The following is a 19,637-nucleotide window of genomic DNA, read 5'->3' as shown; positions in this document are numbered from 1 at the left end:
CTGCCTCATCACTTAACTTTCGGCACTGCACAGCAGTTTTCATCAAAGTGTGTGAAGGTACTTTTCTGGACTCAGAGAGAATTATTTAAAAATGTTTTAGTTGAAATCAGAACAATCAAAAATGGATAAAGACTGCAGCACAGAGCAGAAAAACACAAGCAGAAAGCAAGTGACCGGCTGTAATCCACTTTGTTCCCATCTGGAACATGTGTTGCATCATGTGTCATGTGTTGTCTCGTCTAGTTTTAATGCTGCTGATGTTGTTGTAGATTTAACCACTTGTCACTTGTCAGCAGACAGGGTGGTGTCTATTTGTCTTTGACGCTGCTGACACTTGTTTTAGTTACTGTTGTTAACGTTGTTACCTTGTTTCCTGACGCGGGGCCGTTCTGCACAGGAAGAGGTGGAGCGACCAGGGAAATGGAAGGATGAGGAGGAGTAGACCCTGTTCTCACTGTTGCCATGGGAACCAACATCTTGCTCTGCAAGACCGGTGACTGGGTTTGGACTAATGAGTGAGAAGGAGAGAGAGAGAGAGAGAGAGAGAGAGAGAGAAAATTAAAACACTCAGCGTGAGAAACAGATGAATCGAGCCAAAAGAGTGGAGGTGAGGACAGTACAGGAGCGACGGGTGGGTGGAGACACTCTGGGACAGAGAGGACATTTCAGCTACTGATAATAGTGAATTTCCTCTCTGATATCAAGGTGGAACAATGTTCTGTTGCTTCAGACTCTTATGAATAGAGAGTGATTAAGGCATGGGTGGGCGTCGGGCGCTCATACTCATGTCAACAGTGTTTCTCCTGTCAATCATTTATCTCTCCTTTATGTAAGCCAATCAAATCTATTTTCAGAGCTTCCTGCGGAGATGATTAATACAAAATAAGGGAACTATAGCAAAAAGAGAAATGTAAAAAAGACTTTATTTTTTTTTTTAGTTATCAGTGGACCAGTGAAAACACTAGGAGGTATAACTCTGATTTGTTTTTGTTTGTCGGCCAATCGTTGCTCTCTGTCTCACCTCTGGTCCCGGGGCTGACTGATGAAACTCTGATTCCTGCCCCTGAGTGCATGCCATTGGCCAGGGCTGCATTGGCGGGCAGGGAGACAATTTGCTGGTGGGTGAGCTGAGGGGAGGAGGGGCTCTCGGTGGGCAGGATGTACTGGACCTGTGCTAGTGGCTTGGGGCCGGCGGGAGGTGTAAGACTGGAGGTGGCAGCAGTGGGGTGGAGCTGGGGCTGGAGGACAGGTAGGGGGGTTTGTGCATGCGGCGGCGGAGTGAGGAGCTGCACTGGTTGGGCAGCAGGAAAGGACCCTCCCAGAACTAGGCTAGTGACCAGGCCGCTGCCCCCCACTGGAGTGACACTGACTGGACCGGGGGAGGAGGATGAGGACAGGTACCCACCCCCTGCGGCGACTGGCAGCTGCTGAGGTCCGCCTCCTCCAATCAGGATAGTGGCTTTCTTGTCCTGAGGCAGGGAGCTGAGGGTGACGGCTCCTTCGACCGGCTTGCTGGCGATGGGGATGGGTGTGCTGGCGATGGGTCGCACCACATTGGTCACCATAGTGGGAGCCATGCGGACGGCGCTGAGGACCTGGGTCAAACCCTGCTGGGCCAATGTGAGGGAAGCCTGGGTGCTAGATGTTGAGCCTGCGATGGACAGAGAGGAGACAACACCTCCTCCACTCCCTTCTCCTCCACCTGCTGCTGTTTCTTCTCTCTTGGATCTTACCTCGCTCCCCTCCTCTCCTCCATCTGTGCCTCTCTTTCTCTTCCTCTCAGACCCCTCTTCACCACCACCACCACCTCCTCCTCCTCCGTTGCCTTTAGCTGAGGTGGAGTCAGAGTGAGGGATGGAGGGAGAGGAAGAAGGGAGAGAGGAGCGAGCCACTGGCTGGAAGCCATGCTGGAGGGAAGAGAGAGATGGAGAGAAGGAGACATCAAAGCTGTTAAGTTCTTCTTCTCGTCATCAACTCAAAGTTTCTCAGCTTACAGTAACTCTGGAAAAATCTGTTGGTTTTTAACGCATGGTGGGTCAGGGATACCACATGTACCAGTATCTAACTTATCTGCTGATGAAGACCCAGATTCAGTTTCTAATAAAATATTTTTTGCTTTGCAGCTTTTTACTAAATCACGTACCGTATACTCTACCATTCCTTGATGCAGAGACTATAGCCTCCTTTCCACCAGTGTGATTCGTTTTTTTTTTTTTTTTTCAGCTCAGTACATTACACATTAGAACAGTTATTATTCAGTCCCGCCAGGATGCTGCAATGTTGAGATCGCATTAATCAATACAAATTCATGCCAGAATTCTTAAATTCAAGTCTGGGACTTCAACAAGAACTTGCAATGTTGTCCAATCAACATAACTTTTCTGCAGATTTGACCAATTGTCACCATTCACCAAACTCAGTCCCTTGTTTCTGATGGTGTAGATACAGTGATGTGCGACATGAACATCTCAGATTTACCAACATAACCTTGAGACTGTGCAAAGCAATTCCCTGATGTTCTGCATGAAAGTGGGGAAAACTGTTTTGCACTGTGTGCAATAATGTAGTGGAACACAAACAATATCAATTGAGAAACACTTTTCTACTACAAAACACACCTGGAGAACAACTGAAACATGTGGACAACAGACAAGACAAGTCACCATGACAGAGGCTGTCACATCCAGATCTATTGCACGTGCTGGAAGAATCAAGGCGAGTTCGACTATTAGTATAATATAAATCACAGTGCAGTTTTCTCTTACTGCTGCCTTCAATTTATAATGAGTTATACACACAAAAAAACACAACTAATTTTGCAATTTTCACTTGCTCCTGCAATTTTATTGCAAAAAAACACCTAAAAACATTTTTTAAGTACAAAAGCCAGTGAAATCCTTGAGGGAATGATTTTTGTATTTCCATTGTCAAAAGTTGTGGATGGTACGAATAAAAAACCGCGCCACTTCGTTCTGTTTTTTTGTTAACCCTCTGTTGAGTTACCTTGCGCAGATCCAACACTAAAAGGTGGACAGAGAAGCACTGCAGTCCATTGACTGGTCAAGAGAGTATCATCAGTCTCGCTTCACAAAGACTCAAAGTGCAAACCCGCTATTCTTAAATATTCTATTGATTGCTACAGAGACTGTTAACACTCCAGCCTGTTCTTTTTTGTTTTGAAAATATTGGAGCGCTACCTGCTTTCGTGGACTATTAACGAATTGCAGATGTCACGCTACTTACTTGGTTGACATGACCATTGCCATCCGGTAACAACCCCACCTACATCAAGAGTTTAGGTACATGTCCTCATGGGCTACATACAGGTTTCATGGGTACTACTCCTACAGTATTTGGTGGAAATACAGCTAATATATAAATCAAGAACAGGTACTGAGTAGCAAATAAATAAACCTATAAAAATCAGTCAACACATCCTTTATGTTGGATGCATCCAGTACAAAATGAAGGAAGGGAGACAGATGGCTGCCCAGTAAAATCTAGCTCAAAGTAAAGTCCACTGTGGATAATACGTAAAGGTAATTGATGATCACTGCAGCTACCTGTCCGTCTGGTTCGTCCTCATCGCTGTCCGTCACTCTCTCTTTACACTTGAGGTCAATGGAGCCTTCAGGACAAGAATCCTCTGAGGATGAGACATGGATATCAGAAACTAGTGCTTTAACACATTTCAGCAAAGGGTTCTTACATTCTTTTAATTGCTCCCTGTGAGGAGTTTCATTTGCAATCAGTGCCTTCAAACCACCAGTATCACCATCGAACAGTCAATTACGTGCTATTGTTATATTCCAACACTAGCAATTAGCAGTTCAGGGCTGAAACTCACTGGATGACACAGCATCTTTTTCTAGCTTTTAGGTGTTTTTCTGAAATCGTCATTCTGACTAAGAAGGCTGAAGTTCACAGTCTTTTTTAAAGATGCACCGATCGCTGTGGGAACTGAAACTATGACTCTGTGGTTGTGCAACTGTCTCTCTAACCACAACTTGACCACAGTACTCATCATCTAACTCACCCATGACATCATCGTCCCCCTCTTCCTCACAGATGACCATGCGCTCCTCGTCACTGGTCACGTCCTCGCTGACGCCGCCCTGGTACAGGGACTGAGGCGGGGACCGGTGGTGGAACAAACTCGCCCCGTCCTCCTGACAGAGACGAAAAGAGAAATTTTAGTTTTACAACATTTAAAGGGGACCTATTGTGCTCATTTTCAGTTCATACTTGTAATTTAGGTTCCTGCTATGTTTTAATGGTCAAAAACATTTTATTTTCCTCAAACTGTCTGTGCTGGAACACCTGTGTTCACTCTCTGTCTGAAACGCTCCATTTAGCGTTTGTTTCTTTAAGCCTCTCCCGAAAAAGCCCAGTTTGCTCTGATTGGTCGTTTCCTGGTCTTTCATTTCTCAGGGTTTTTTCGCCATCGTTGCAGCCGTGGAATGACTATAACCCCATTTCGACAGTCATGGGCTGGCTTGGTTTGACTTGGCTTGGTTTGGTTTGGCCTGTCAGCCCAGCGCGGCAGGGGTTTCCATCTCCATTACAACAGGGCTACCCACTTGAAGGGATGTCTTTGACTGATGATGGCTTGTCTTGAGTGATGATGTTTAAAAGCACCAGGCTGATCCACGGCTTAAGTGCTCCGTTATTTTTGCTGCAAGTGTTTTTCCTTCTTCTGGAGGGGAGCTGTTTGCAGAGGTGCAGTAAGAGCCTGCTGCTGGAGGCGGCTTTTTGTTATTGTTTTTTATGAGGATGAAGCTTTTTGCTCACAGTTTTGTGTTGCAACGCGCCTCGTGTTTCTGCGCTCTAGGTGCCTGGCATTTTTTTCTAAGTGTTCTTAACTCCTCGAGTTGAAAAAACTTCAGCTCAAAGTGGAAAAGCACCCCACGTCATCTCTTTTCCCATTGTCCAATTAGATAATTAGAACAATAGAGGGAGGCCTTCTGTGGTGGTCACAACAAGTTTACAGTTGGTAAACAATGGATAAGAGACTGGTGGAAGCAGTTACTGGATACCCAGAAAGCAGCCTGACGATAGAACATCGTCAAACTGCCCTTGAGTCATCCAAAAATATGCCTGGCAGTGGCCATCACTGAGGCAAAGCCGGACCAATTGATGGAACTCCCCACGATCCACCCTCTTTTTTAGGGTCTCACATACCCACACAGATCTCTGTTTCCCTGTGCCCAACAAACTATTTGCCCACAGCCTTATACCCATACTTGTTTTTAATGAAGAAAAGCTGCTAACAATGTTGTGCTTATTCAAATACAGGTTTTACATAACAAAATAACGGGGGACTTTTATTGTGAAGCAGCAAAATAAGGAAAAGTTGGGTTTTCAGCTGTAACTTAACAAGACTCATACGGCTGAAAGTAAAGATGAAACAGTAAAATAAAGCAGATTTCTTTAGTAAAAGGAGAGACGAGACACTTAACTTCAACCCACAGAGATTCAGTTAGAAGCTATAAAAGCACTGAGAGCTGAACACACAGAGACTTTATAGAAACGTCTTTCTCCCTGTTCTCCTGCACAGACAGAGGTGAGGAGAGTCTTGCAACACGCTTGTTTCAAAAAGAGAAGGGGGGTCATTGGGGGTTGGCTGCAGTCGGCGAGACGTCAGTGCTTCCCGCTTGTGGGCGGCTTGCCGGCTTTTTGACCCTCTTCGGAGAAGGTCCATCTCTGGCGCGACTTGGCGTGGCACGGCGCCTCTTAACTGATAATTGAAAAGGCCCATAAAATGGAGTATAGCAGCACTCTCCACTATGAAAAATCACCAATAAAAGCTTCTAAAGTAAAATCTTCACAACCTGACATGCTCCAGCACGAATATAATTCAAAAGAGAGATATTAACAACACCTGCAAGATGACATGTTTCCAAGATGTTAGCATTTACTAAGCCCGGGAATGACTAAAAGGGAGGGAGGGGAGTTGTGGCACTTTCTCAAAATAAAAATCCACCAATAAAAGCTTCTAAACATAACTGGACATGCTCCGGAAGGGATATGACCCATAATCAGGGGACAAATTTACAACATAGGCAACTAAAATTGCATGTGTCCTTGACATGTAGCAGCTAGGGAATTACTGTATATAGAGATGTCTTTCTCGAAAAATCACCAATAAGAACTTCTAAACACAAGCGGACATGTTCCAGCAGCAATATGATCCTACATCAGGGACAAATTTTCAACATCAGCAAGCAAGATCACATGTTTTTTTTTTAAAGATATTTTTGGGGCATTTTTAAGCCTTTAATTGATAGGACAAGTGTGAAAGGGGGAGAGAGAGAGGGGATGACATGCAGCAAAGGGCCATAGGCTGGATTCGAACCCGGGCCGCTGCGGCAACAGCCTTGTACATGGGGCGCCTGCTCTACCACCAAGCCACCGACGCCCCTAAGATCACATGTTTTCCTGAAATTAACATCCAGCTACATTTACCACTGTATGCTATGTAATGTAAACTTTTGCAGTTAGGTGCCTGGAGCAGATGACCATATAAAGAAATGCTCCATGAGCTGATGTTAACTTGTACCCGAAGCAGAAAAAAATGAGAAAAAGAGTATTCAAAACAGTCTATAGCCTGAGGTTGTTGCTCATAAGGATTACTTTTACATGTTTGCCTCATTACTTGAAATTTCAGCCATGTTGAAAATAAAAATCCGATATTCTGACAGTAGAAAATAAGGAAAAGCATCATAGGTTCCCTTAAAAAAAATATTTGAGTAGTTCCTGAGTGACACTGCTTCTTAACATTAAAAACTATACAGAAAAACCTTAAGGACTTCAGAACAACACTTCAGACAAGAGTAATATTATCAAAACATGCATACGTACACAGCTTTGCCACCAGCATTAAATAAATGCCTTCAAAACAAAAGAGCTCACATGCAGGCCTATCCCTCTGTGATTAGCAGAGACGCAACAAACACCACAATGCCTTCAAAGGCACTAAAAAAGTAGAAAGTGAAACCTTTGAAGTTGGAGGCTGAGCTCCCCCAGAGCTTTCAGTCGGGCTTTCAGCAGCAGCAACTCAAGCCCTCACACAAAGAACTGAGAGAGTCCATTTGAACTGCTTTTGAACAGTGTACTTTCAGTTGTAGGGTTCATCCGAAATGCTCTGCAGTGTGAAGGACACACGTCTGCTGTCTATTAATATACACACGTGTTGGTGCGTGGGCGATTTACTTCAGTCTGGTGCTTTTATTTTCTGCATTTTCATTTATTTTCTTATTTGTTCTTTTGAAAGCAACAAATTAGTTTAGAGTGCAAAACTCAACTGAGAGCACATGATTTTAATTTAATCTAGTTTTAAGATTTAAATTAGCTGGTGATCTCGAAACATTTGCTTCACATTCTTAAATCTCCAGAGTCTCTTTGCTGCCTTTGAGGTACAGATTAACAACCACCTACCTTCTCTAGGTCTCTCTCTCTCTCCCTCTGCTCCAGGGTGTGCACCGCACTCTGGGAAAAGGCTCGGGGACGGGGGTGCTGCCCCGAAAACAGCCCCCCTCGACGCTCCGATCCCCCTGGCCAGCCCGAAACCCCTCCTTTCCCCTCTAGCACCTGAGACTCCGGATGGGGATCTGGAAAGGGGGGAGAAAGACTGATCAAAGATCAAACATCACAGCGTATCATCATGGAACAGATCAATAAAACTGAGAAACAATTCCATAAAATCCACCAACGCTCTGTCTAAGAGCATCAGCAAAAAGGCTGTGATGGGCAACAAAAATCAGTATGTTTCTATAACTATACTGATTTTTTTTAGACAATCATTTAATATGCCTGAATATTTTTTTTAATTGACTGAAGGATGTAAAACAGACAAAAGATTCAAAGCAGCTGATGATTCACTGATCTAAGACGTTTTCCCTTCTTAAAGGCATGCTAATCAACACACATACAGTACATATACACACACCTATGCTCTCTGACATGCTCCTCTCCCGTGGCTCCTTTGGCGTCCCACGGCCCTCAGACAGCGACTTCCTGCGGTCCTTGTTGCACCACTTCCAGTCTGGGTGGGCTCTGAAATGGGCCTCTTTCACCTGGAGGAGGAGGAGGAGGACAAGGAGGAAGGGAGAGCCTTTAATTTCCTGTTGAGTAGGGCTGTAAAATTGGCCGATAATTATGTTAGATTGTTTGATTATATATAAGTTCGAACCATTCGAATATCTATTTTTATCAATTATTGTGTGGCTGATTGGCTGGAGTTTCAGACATTAAAGGGAAAGCAGAGCTAGATGGTAAACAAACATGGCACCACACCGGTAAGGTACGGCAACACGTTTACATGTCATTTTCTATATGTTCTCTGACATTTATCCTAACGATATGAGGCGGTCTTTGTGGAAAAAAAGCTTGTTTAGTGGACTAACTTTGCACTTGAAGGTATGCCCGTTCACTTACGTTTTAACAGGTCTGACGCTACTATGTGCCCCGGCTGTATCTAGGCTAACAGCTAACATGCTAACTATTATTTCTATGTCACTAGTCACTTGAAACAAATTTAGGACAACAGGAGACAGGTTGAAATAAACTGAAATTCCCCTTTAAGCCATGCTCTTGTGGATCCATATTTTCATGACGTGTCCTCAGGTTGCTTGAGGTGAAATGCAGGGAAAAAATAGATTTTTAAGCACTGGCCCCACAGGCCACCAAGCCCTGGAATTTGGTGGTCAGAGTTCACTGTAGATGGCCCAAATGTGAACTTCTCTGTAAGTAACATAGAAAAGGCAATATGATGCAACTTAACAAAGCTGCTGACACTTAGTACATTTTTGCGCTCTCTCTCACTTGCACCCAGCATTGTGCCTGGGTCAGTCATATCTGCAATAAAAACATCATGAAAAGAAGTAGAAAACCTAATATACCTTAAACTTCTGCTTCCATTCACTTCTAAATTTTTGTTGCCGTTTTGTTTTTTCATAGTCTTGCTTTTGTGTTTCTGGATCTTCTGTTAGAGATCGCATTAGCAGTTTAAGTGAGCTTAATAAACCCATACTTCAGTAGCCCCAACATATGGGTAGCTAGCCAGTGACGAGTACTGTTCGCTGTTTTCATAGCATATTGAACTAAAAGGTGTAAATGACAACGGATGTTTGTGGAACTGTAACACTGTGTTGTCGAAGGCTCGCAGTATGTGGATACTTTTAATTTAACCTTAATTTAGAGGTCATCTCATAGAGACACACAGTCTCTTTCTTAAGAGAAACCAGGGGCCACCTTCAGGGGATATTTGGTGGCCACAGAGTAACTTTTTGTGGCCATTGGCAATGGTTAATGTTGAACACTGGACTGGAGGGCTAACACTAGCTTACAAGCTTGCATACAATTTTGTTTCTAGGTTCCACAATTTTGTTGTGTACTAACCAAAATACATACATACAAGTATTTCCTAACAGGGCCTTTCAGATTGCTGGTAGTGCAAATGGCTCTCTCTGTAGCTGAGCTATCTGCCACCATCACCACACGTCTGTTGATGAATTTTCCGCTCTTTTAGCTTAGTTTACATTTTATTTTCAATCAGTGAAAGCTACGTTGTGTGACTCCTGTCATGCAGCACATTCAGTGCAGCAGTCCAGGTCCATGCCAGCCATGGTAGTGCTGCCTTTTTTTTTTTAAACAATCAAATATCAATTTTCACAGTCAAATGTCCTTTTAAAAAAAAATACAATTCAAGTATACACTCAAATTTAAAATATTTGATGACAGCCCTACTGTTGATGCAGTTTCAGTTTCTGTAGTTCAGCAATGATACTATTCACTGCTCATGGAAACTAACCAGTACCTGTAAGTTGCTTCTGCTGTTGATGAATCTGGAGGTCTGGAGCACAAAATTAAAAGCTCTAATATATTGGCTAAAGATTCACTACAGTTTTATGGCAGAGTGTTTACCTGGAAGGCTAGATCGTGGTACTGCTGCTTTTCGTTGGGCCCCAGAGCGTACCACCACTCCCCCAGGATCTTGCTGACTGTCCGGTTGTCCTGGTTGGGATGTCGCTGGTGCACCAGGGCCCGGTGGCGTTTACTGAAGATCATGAATGCATTCATGGGTCGGCGGATGTGGTCCTTCTCCCTCTGATTAGGGTTTGGAAGAGGACACAAAGTTAAGTTTTATGGTAAGCATTAATCTTTCTCTGTTTGTATTTTTCTGCCTTCTGTACTCATTGACTGTCTGCACAGCCAACTAACCTTTCTGTCTCCATCCTTGGGCAGAGCGCTGAGGGACTGTGTTCGTCTCTTCATGGGGCCAGTGGAGGGCGCCGGATCATTGGCCACACCTGGGGAGAACCTGCATTCACACACAGAGAAAAAGTGAAACTGCTGAGTCCACAAGAGATGGGAAATCAAGGGAAATTCCTCACTTTGAGGGACTTTCACAAAAGTGACAAGAAGGGCTGTGAAGGATTTAGGGAGGAATTCAAGACATACTGGTCCTAATTTATTAAGATACTGTGTAAAAAGCCTAGGCTTTGATCTGTGTATGTATTTTGCATCTTTTTGGTCTGAAGACAAGATTCCATGAAGTTTTATTTAATGTACGTATGTTTAATGTGTCTTCTTTTGACCAGAAATGCGGACTTTTCTTGCGGGTATGCATCTCTACTACGGTCTTACAAACTGTTGGCCAGATGGTTTGAGTACAACGTATCCATGACAACACACAGAATAGGCTGTAAATGGACATGAGACCGTGTAACACAAATTACGGTGAAAACCCCAGTTGAGAGACACATATTCTGAACGTGCTGTGTGCATGTTAAAAGAATGCTATTAAAAGCAGAATAATATCTGTATATCCCACGTGTTAATCGGAAAATGCTACATTTGAAAAAAGTACTAAAATTCGGACTAAATATATGCTATTCAAATGACCCACGTCAAATTCAGAATCTAGTCATATTAGAGAAAAAATGGAATATTAACGTGTATCATTTTCCCTTTGTCTTCCTGACTTTCTTTTCCCTTTATTGACATTAATGTTAATATCTATGCACTTTTTTTCATCTGCTCAGCCTTGGATATTACCACTATGCATGCCAACTACTCAGTTAAGACAAAACTGCTATTTCTACTTCTACTGAATTGCATTCTTTCTGTGAGCCACTGGATTTTTTCGAGGAAAAAGCAACCAGACACACAGTTAATATGAAAAGAACAAATAAATCCAGTTTGTGACAGAAAACTGGGATAAGTTTAAATTATTATTATTGTGTTGCAGCAGCTGGAGAAACAGAGCAGTAAAACAGACATTCATTTGTATACAAATTCTTATTGTCATCACAATAATGGTGGTTTATATTAGAGATGACACTTGCAGAGAGCCAAAAAGAAAGCACGAATAATAAAACATAAATCAAGACAGATGCAGAAAAAGGAACCCACCACAGGCTTCCCAACTATTAGCGACAAAGCAAAACTGTAGACTGATAAACCAGGGGTGAATAAACTCGGAATAACTTTTTCACGGCTCAACAGGCAAGAAAACAGTTTAAATTGTGTGCATAGCTGTTATGACCATTAAAACAGTCTTTTGAAACTGTCTTCAGAGAGAAAGTCTGAACCTTTCAGCTGTTCGAAGGTGAACTCTGCATCGAGTCGTGACTTGGCATGAATGAGGCACTTTTTTGCCTTTTTGTCTCGTTTAACTTAAGTTCTTTTGTTATATACAGCAAACACATAATGCAGCAAAGACTTAGAATGAGAAAAAAGGGCAAAAGAGTAACACGCACAGTGTCCATGAAGGGAGAAATTAAGCCAGAGCCAGCCAAGTTGTCAGGGGGATGTGAGGTTGATAGGTAAAATACAAAAGAAACACAAAAAAGGAATCAAGAAGGGGTAACAGACAAAGACTGGACAGATGAGAAGCAGTAAATTTAAAAAATACAATAAAACAATATAACTATATATTCTGTTTACCCAGTCCTTATATAAAAAGGGTGGACTTTAATTTTTTGTTCCATGATTTTGAGTTAAAGTGACTAATGGGCTGCAGCTGGAAGCCACCAAACAGCCTGCAGAGAAACAATTCAGGGCATGTTCGCACCATTAATATATGTCCACTAAAAGTGCTTGTTTTTGGCGCCGACAGGCTCAGATTGTTATTCTAAATGTCTGACAACTTATGGAAAGGACCCCTACATAGATGAACCTTACTCTTTTTGTTTAAGAGTAAGATTAGTTCTGTTTAACTATGAAAAGTCCTGAAATTGATATCACCCCACCAGACTCCATTTAAATAAACAATAATTTTATTAGCGTAAACACACTTTATTCAAAGCTGACGGAAACAAAACCAAACTCAGTAAATACATCTTGGTTCATCTTTCCACTGTACCAACAATCACCAACTCTGGCTTGGTTGAAGTAAACTCTTAATGCACCCAGTTAGATGTGAAAATATGCTGCCTCTATACACACTAAAATTACTGTTTATTTAAATGGAGTCTGGTGGGTTTGGTTTTAACAATTTCGGGGCTGTTTTTGGTAAATAAAATGATCTTTCTCTTTGACAAAAAAGTCTTTCTCTGTAGGGATCCGTTCCATAATGTTGTCAGAAACTTAAAATAATAGTCTGAGCCAGTTAGTGGCAAACACAAGCACTTTTAGTGGATGTAAATTGATGGTTCATATTGCCCAGAGTGGTTACATTGCAGCCTGTGTTGCGGCTGTGTGGCTTTCCTTTTACATATATGTACAAAGATAAACTGTATCGTCCCATTTATACTTCCACAAAATATTTATGTGAGCGTATCCTTTCGAGTGTATCATGTGCTCTGTGCATCATACATTACAGATCTAAATCAGATGTTTAGTAATTGTGGCCACTGTGTATTGTTTTAGTTGTATTTGTGTTTATGTGATGAAAAGCATGATAAAAATATTGTGAAAAAAGGAGAATGTACACATGCTTACATATGTATGCATCTGTAAGCATGTGTACGGTGGTGGTGTATTCAAGCAGGGTAAAACAGCTAAAAAATGGAGCTGAAATCTTGTTAAATGAGTCGACTTTGTTTTTATTAATGCCATTAGTCTCTCCATTGAGCTGCAGCCAGATAACAGGTGTAACCACTGCAACATTGAGAGATTGCTGAAGCACTTCTTTCGGCGATGGCGGCCTTTGTGAGCACAGTGACCCTGAAAACATTCAAAACCACACTACCAGCCAGACAGCCACGCAGCCCGTCTGAGTCACTCTGAAAGAGCAATAACCCAGCCAGACGCAGAGACGCAGCCTGAGACTGAGTGGAATGAACAAGCACAGACTGTACAACTCTCTGCCAGACACACACACACACACACACACACACACACACTGATGCAGCTGGTGGAAAAGTTGTTTGTTGTTGTTTGTTTCTTTCAAATTTTTGCTGTCAGAGGTGGATTTCAGTGCACCTGTTCTGAGCGTAGCGTCCTTGAGAGTTTTAAAGGCGACGATTCAAACTACGCCGACAAACTGTGTCTAATATAATCTACAGTTACTATCTGTTTTCTGGTGAGTCATACCAAGAGTCTCAGAAAGGAAACACAATGTATAAAGTGTTTGCTCAAAATGAGTTTACAACATTTAAATGTAACACCTAAACTTTTTTAGAGGACAGAGGGTTAGCTCAAGACACTATTGCTTTTTGTTTTTCCCTCTCCGTATTTTAAGTGTATAGAACAATGAAATGTAGCTACAGACTTTTTTTTTCCAAAATGAATACATATAATTTTGGAAGGAAACATTAATGGTCCATTGTGTAGGATTTAGGGGGATATACTGGCAGAAATGGAACATAATATAATAAGTATGTTTTCTTTAGTGTATAATCACCTGAAAATAAGAATTGTGTTTCATTACCTTAAAATGAACTGTTTATATCTACATAGGGATCAGGTCCCTGTGCACAGGGATCACCATGTTGCACCGCCATGTTTCTACAGTAGCCCAGAATGGACAAACCAAACACTGGCTCAAGAGAGAGCAACACATGTGTTGGGGTCGCCCACCGTAACAACCCCTCCTTGTCAAGCTGAACAGCATCAGAAAACGTGATGGTGAAACTGATTTTTTCAGTGTTTTTAGTGGTTTAAATCCCTGAGTCTGTTTGTTTTGGAGAGAAAGAGACCTCTGCGGATGAACAATGAACACTGAAGGAATTCTAACCAGGAGAAAATTCAGCTGGTCGCAATCCTCACCGCTAGATGCCACTAAATCCTACACACTGCTCCTGTAACACTTTACCAAAAAAAAAAAAAAAAAAAAAAAATCACAGTAGTAGTTAAATCAGGAATAAACTAAATTCCAAATTAAACAAATTCCTCCATACTATCTAAATAAACCAGTATCTATTCTAGAAAATAAATTGACAAGAGTTACGTCCCACTTCATTGAGTCTTTATGGGAATAACAGACAGGTTTAAATTATTGCACTTGCACGTAAACATGACCTAAATTAGATCAATGGTTGTCTGGCAGTTTCCTGTGTCTGACTGGCAGACTGGCCTCATTTCACAATGTGGTCACTGTGCCACAGCGCTACTCTACACCTGAATTTAAATTCAATCTTTTGTTTCTTCTTCTTCTTGATTCTATTTGCCATCTGTAGTCACCACTAGACTTTGATGACCAACACAAAATACACTGCTGAGCACTTAACTGTTGCAATGATAAATATTTTTTTTAATCGTATGTGCCAAAAAGGTATTTGCAGAAAATGTCAAAATAATCAAGCACCATGATAATATCAGGGAGGAGGGTAAAATCAGCCTTTTTGTACTTACGGGTCGTCTGTATCACTCTCTGTCTCGCTGTCAGCCCCACCCCTGTCTGCAGGAGGATTGTCATTGGTAGGGGGAGGGCATGACGGCGATCCCCTCTCTAGGTCAGGAGGGCCGGTCCGTCCGTCGCTTACCAGGGCCACACCGCAACGAGGCTCTGAAAAATAAAAGACGTTTAAAAGCCAGTTAATACAATTTTTTTTATGTAAGAAGTGTCATATGTGTGAATGTAGGGCTTCCCTAAATGCAGCCTGTTGATGGGCAGCTTTATTCGGGCTGTGGGAGGTGTGACAAACTCTGACTACATCTGTGTTATAATCTGTGGCAGTAGTAAGAAGAACAACATATAAAGGGAAATGTTCCGTAAGAGGTTTAGTGACGACATCCAAACATTACAGAAGTATTTTGTCATTAAATATAGTAATTACAAAACTGAGTTGACACATTTTTTTATCTGCAGGTGTCTTTTTAACAAAGTTTTCTGTATGTATTAATGAGCTTGCTTCCTTTTCTATGTTTATACAGACAGAGATTAGCCACTACAATCCTTATAGTGTTTTGGTCTCTTCAAACAAATTCTTTTATGCTCATAGACCCTAAAATAGCAAACTGTCTACTGTTTTTAGAGATCAATAATGTGACACAGCTTTGAATGGGATGCCTTCCTTTCCTAAAAAGCAAACTGGTTTATTTAACAGTCTAGAGCTGAAATGATTAATCAGTTGACAGAAAATGACCCAGCAATCAGTGGTGTGCTGGAGGGCATACGCAGATCTACGACATATACCCACCTCTTCTTCTGGCCATTTATACCCACCTATCAGCCAAAAGGCTACCAGCATGTGATGGAGAGTATATCCACTTCCTCCTCGGTAAACTACCCATCTGCCTAGTAGTACACCCACATCATCAACTACTACTACACCACTGCTGGTAACTTTTGTGATTCAAAAACAATTTGCTGCTTTTTTGTCATATATTTTAGCAAATCAAATATCTCTGTGCTTTAGATTGACGATGTGGGCTCTAAAGGTCCGGACAAACAAAACCGACTTTAAAGAACCAGTGGCAACCAAAGTCGAGTGTTGTGTTGCCTCACCATACCTCCATCTCTCCAGCCAAAAAGCTGCACATGAATACACCCCAAAGTGAGAGGAAATAACTCTCCATAACAGCAGATGACAGTAGTCTATATGTGTCATTCATAAAGGAAAAACAGAAGACCATCTTGGTGCTAGTTAGCCAGTTAGCACATTATTACCAAGTTCCCATGTTGAAGAAACGAGCATATTTACTGTGTGCCAGTGAACTATAACAGAAACTATCACAGAACGTTTCTGCTAAAGAGCTCAATGGCTACAGAAAAAGTATCATACCTTTTGTAATGAGTTTGTTTTGTTCTAACTACCTCTTGACTTTAGCTGTTTGTTTACTTTCCTCACTTCCATTTTTCTTCTGGAGTGCTGAGCTGAACTCCCAATCAGAATGATTTAATTCAAAGACGGGGCAGCAGCGAGGGAGACACTGCACTGACTAGGGCAACAGATGCTTTATGGCGATGATTTATCAACTATTCGCTGAAATGAATAATCAATAGCTGAGCCCTTATAAAGTCTTAAGCTAAGCCATGCTAAGCTAAGCTAAGCTATGATAAGATGTGATGAGATAAAATAAACTTTATTGATCCCACAACAGGGAATTCATGTGTTACAGAACCTTGAGAGTCAAAAGGACCAAGGAAAGAAAGTGACTGAGTGACAAATTAAAAAAACAACAACCATGAAACAAAAAACACAACAAAAATACAAATAAAATAAAATAAAAAAGGAAAGCATAAAATCTATATACACCACATAAATAAGGTCTGATGAGGCTCTGTGGAAGATTACTGACAGTCTCCACCAGTCAAAATGAGTCTCTGAATAGATTTTAGCACTCCAGTCAGTAAATAGTGTCATCAACAATATTACTGGAACTATATTGGTGTGAACACCAACTGTGCTGATTTGCAACTCAGTCGAAACTGTTTTGGGAAACACTGACTTGGCTGCTGGTACGGCCGACCAACATTTGTACTTGAGTGTTTTGGCAGAAACAGAAACCCTGCATATTACTTCCTGTTATGATTATTATATTGAGGGAAATACTTGTTTATAAGGTGTAGTTTTCTATATTTTGGGCACAGGCAGTGGAATTCAGAGAAAAGGAATGGGGTCATTCGCTACCTTTGCTCTGATTGACAAGCTGTTGGCCATCAGCAGGCTGGGCAGCCGCTCCTGATTGGCTGGGCTCCAGGAAAGGGACAAGCGAATGCCAAGGGAACACTGGCACCGACCGAGGCTCCACGTTGGTCCAAACTGTGGGAACACGAAGGGAGAGAGGAGAGAGGAGAGAGAGAGAAAGTGAAATGTCATCATGTTTATTCGTCTCAGTATCATGGACTGTAGACAGAAGGTAACACTCTGCCCTCTGGCAGCATGTGAAGCCCTGTGTGATCGTCAGCCAGCGATGAGCTAAAGCGCTACTAAAAACTACACTTTCATAGAAGCTGAGGACCATGAATGGAGTTGTGTATTCAGTCACCTACTCTGCCCCCATCTCCAACACACACACACACACACACACACACACACACACACACACACACACACGGACCATCCCTCAGGATAATGAGAGTTGAGGGGTCATGTGGTGTGATGTGATGAGGGAACCTGTTATTTTGTCCACAGAGATTCCAGACTCCAGACTACTCGCTGTCTAGACTGGTGCTGAGCTTCACACTCTGAACTGTCTCTGCAGTGGGAACCATTTCAAGACAAGACAGAATGCAGAGCAGAGTTACTACAGTTTTTAAATTTTCATTACATTTTATTTTCATTTAGACTTTCATGTTGTTTTGATTTGAGTTTAGTCTCAGGAGTGCACAAGTACTTTTAGGTTTATTTTGAGGAATTTACTTGTTTTTAGTGAAGTTTTCATTTAGTTTTAATGTCTTTTTGGAGTATGATGAAGAAACCCTTTTTAATATGAAAGCTACCAAAAGCAGTATAAGAGAATGTCTGACATTAAATAGAAAAATGGGTTTTTACACCAGTCTATAACCATTATGTTGAATTGTTGTCCCCATCTGAAGCTAGTTACTGTGTCATCAACAAGTCAAACACAACGGGACAAAGTGGTATACACAGGAAACAAACCAAATTTTACCTGCAATTCTGCATCGTTTAGTTTGTGTTTTTAATTGTAGTTATCACCAACAGCGTCAACATTGTGAAAGTTGGTTTTGTTTTCACCTTGTGAGTCTCAGAGTGTGTATGTGTCATCACAGCAAAAGCGGAAACTATCACAGAAGCTGTTTTGAGTACTTTGAGGTGTTTCTACTGTCTGTCTGTGGATAGATTTTATCACTGCAAAAGCATCACAGCCATACAAAATACAGTCAGTAAACTTGAAAGGGGTGTAGTTGAGATCAAAATGAGGACTAGTTTGAAAATGTGTGTGGTCCGAGTAAGGGGTGCAGTAAGTTTTCAGTAGTGTATAATCACCTGGAACTAAGAATCACTATGTTTTTGTGACCCTAGAATGAGCTGTATATATTAACATATGGACTGAGTCTTTTCCCGCGGAGTCCGCCATGTCATTTCTACAGTGGCCCAGAATGGACAAACCCAACACTGACTCTAGATAGGGCCATTCACATTCTTGTGTTGGCTACTGTAATTCTCCTACACATTTAGACACACAGGGGAAGTTTCACTTGGTTTCAATCTGCAACCTCACTGCTAGATGCCACTAAATCCTGGACACTAGACCTTAAATAAGACACAATCTCGCCACTTAGTTGCTGTCTAACAAAAACCCTGTATCACAAAATTTTATCATTTTGCTCCCTACATGAGAATGTTAATGTTGGTCTGTAGGTTCACCACTTTGATCCAAAGTGAAGTATCTGAACAACTATTTGATGGATCCCTCTGAAGTTTTGTGTAGACATTCATGCTCCCGAGAGTATGAATCCTAATGACTTCAGTGATCCCTTAAATACACTGCCATCAGCCTCAGCTGTACTTTGTGTTTAGTGCTAATCAGCAAATGTTAGCATGCTAAACATTGTTGGTGAACATGGTAAACAATACACCTGCTAAACAGAAGTTTGTGCATGTGAGCATGCTAATTTTGGTATTTAGCCATCAGCATGGCTGTAGACTCTTTAGCCTTAATCCTACTTCTGAAGGCAGATAAATCATTTAAAAACATGTTTTCACAGGATGGCAACAATGTGTAAAACAAATCCTTCAATAGCTCATTTTGTTAGTTTCTAATTAATATTTCCTCAGTATCATTAACAGATGACACAACATGTTTATATCATAAAGATAAAATACCACAGAAAGCCCTGCTACAGCTAATACTACCACTACTATGACTGTATTATCACCATTACTACTACTGCCAATACTAGTACTACAACCACCATCCATACGACTACATCTTCAACGGCTATGAGTGTTACAACTACAAGATGACGTCATCAAATGTCTTGTTTTGTCCACAACCCGAAGATGTTTAGTTTATTGTCACAGAGGAGTAAAGAAACTGTAAAATATTCACATTTAAGAAGCTGGAGTCAGAGAATTTTGACTTTCATCTTTAAAAAAGTATTAAACTGATTAATCAATCATCAAATCAGTTGAATTAATTTATTAGTTGACAACTAATTGATTAATCTCTTTATCGCTGCAGCTCTAAACTACAAATATTACTGCAAATTTCATCACTGCTGTAGTTGTGAGCAATTCTACTTTGGGAATCAGTGCAATAGTTCATGGTTTTATCAGCAG

At 41.4% G+C, this 19,637-nt stretch overlaps 1 protein-coding gene across 5 annotated transcripts in view; it reads right to left on the bottom strand.

The window, feature by feature from the left end:
- Positions 1-19,637, bottom strand: part of cica (capicua transcriptional repressor a) — a 51,698-nt gene that overhangs the window by 15,431 nt on the left and 16,630 nt on the right. For 4 of the 5 annotated variants that reach the window (XM_049601698.1, XM_049601696.1, XM_049601699.1 and 1 more), the window contains exons 4-13: positions 17,022-17,153; positions 14,800-14,953; positions 10,222-10,321; positions 9,925-10,107; positions 7,949-8,075; positions 7,438-7,610; positions 4,037-4,169; positions 3,564-3,646; positions 1,022-1,907; positions 366-508 (exon numbers count right to left, since the gene is read on the bottom strand). In XM_049601698.1, the coding sequence (XP_049457655.1) occupies positions 366-508; positions 1,022-1,907; positions 3,564-3,646; positions 4,037-4,169; positions 7,438-7,610; positions 7,949-8,075; positions 9,925-10,107; positions 10,222-10,321; positions 14,800-14,953; positions 17,022-17,153 (2,114 nt within the window). The remainder of the gene's footprint in view (positions 1-365; positions 509-1,021; positions 1,908-3,563; positions 3,647-4,036; positions 4,170-7,437; positions 7,611-7,948; positions 8,076-9,924; positions 10,108-10,221; positions 10,322-14,799; positions 14,954-17,021; positions 17,154-19,637) is intronic. The other variant, XM_049601700.1, reaches the window with a different exon arrangement.

This window comes from Epinephelus fuscoguttatus, linkage group LG17 (genome assembly GCF_011397635.1).
Source record: "Epinephelus fuscoguttatus linkage group LG17, E.fuscoguttatus.final_Chr_v1".
Classification (NCBI taxonomy): domain Eukaryota; kingdom Metazoa; phylum Chordata; class Actinopteri; order Perciformes; family Serranidae; genus Epinephelus; species Epinephelus fuscoguttatus.
Note: the sequence above shows the minus strand (reverse complement) of the source record. Positions and strands in the feature narration are given on the sequence as shown.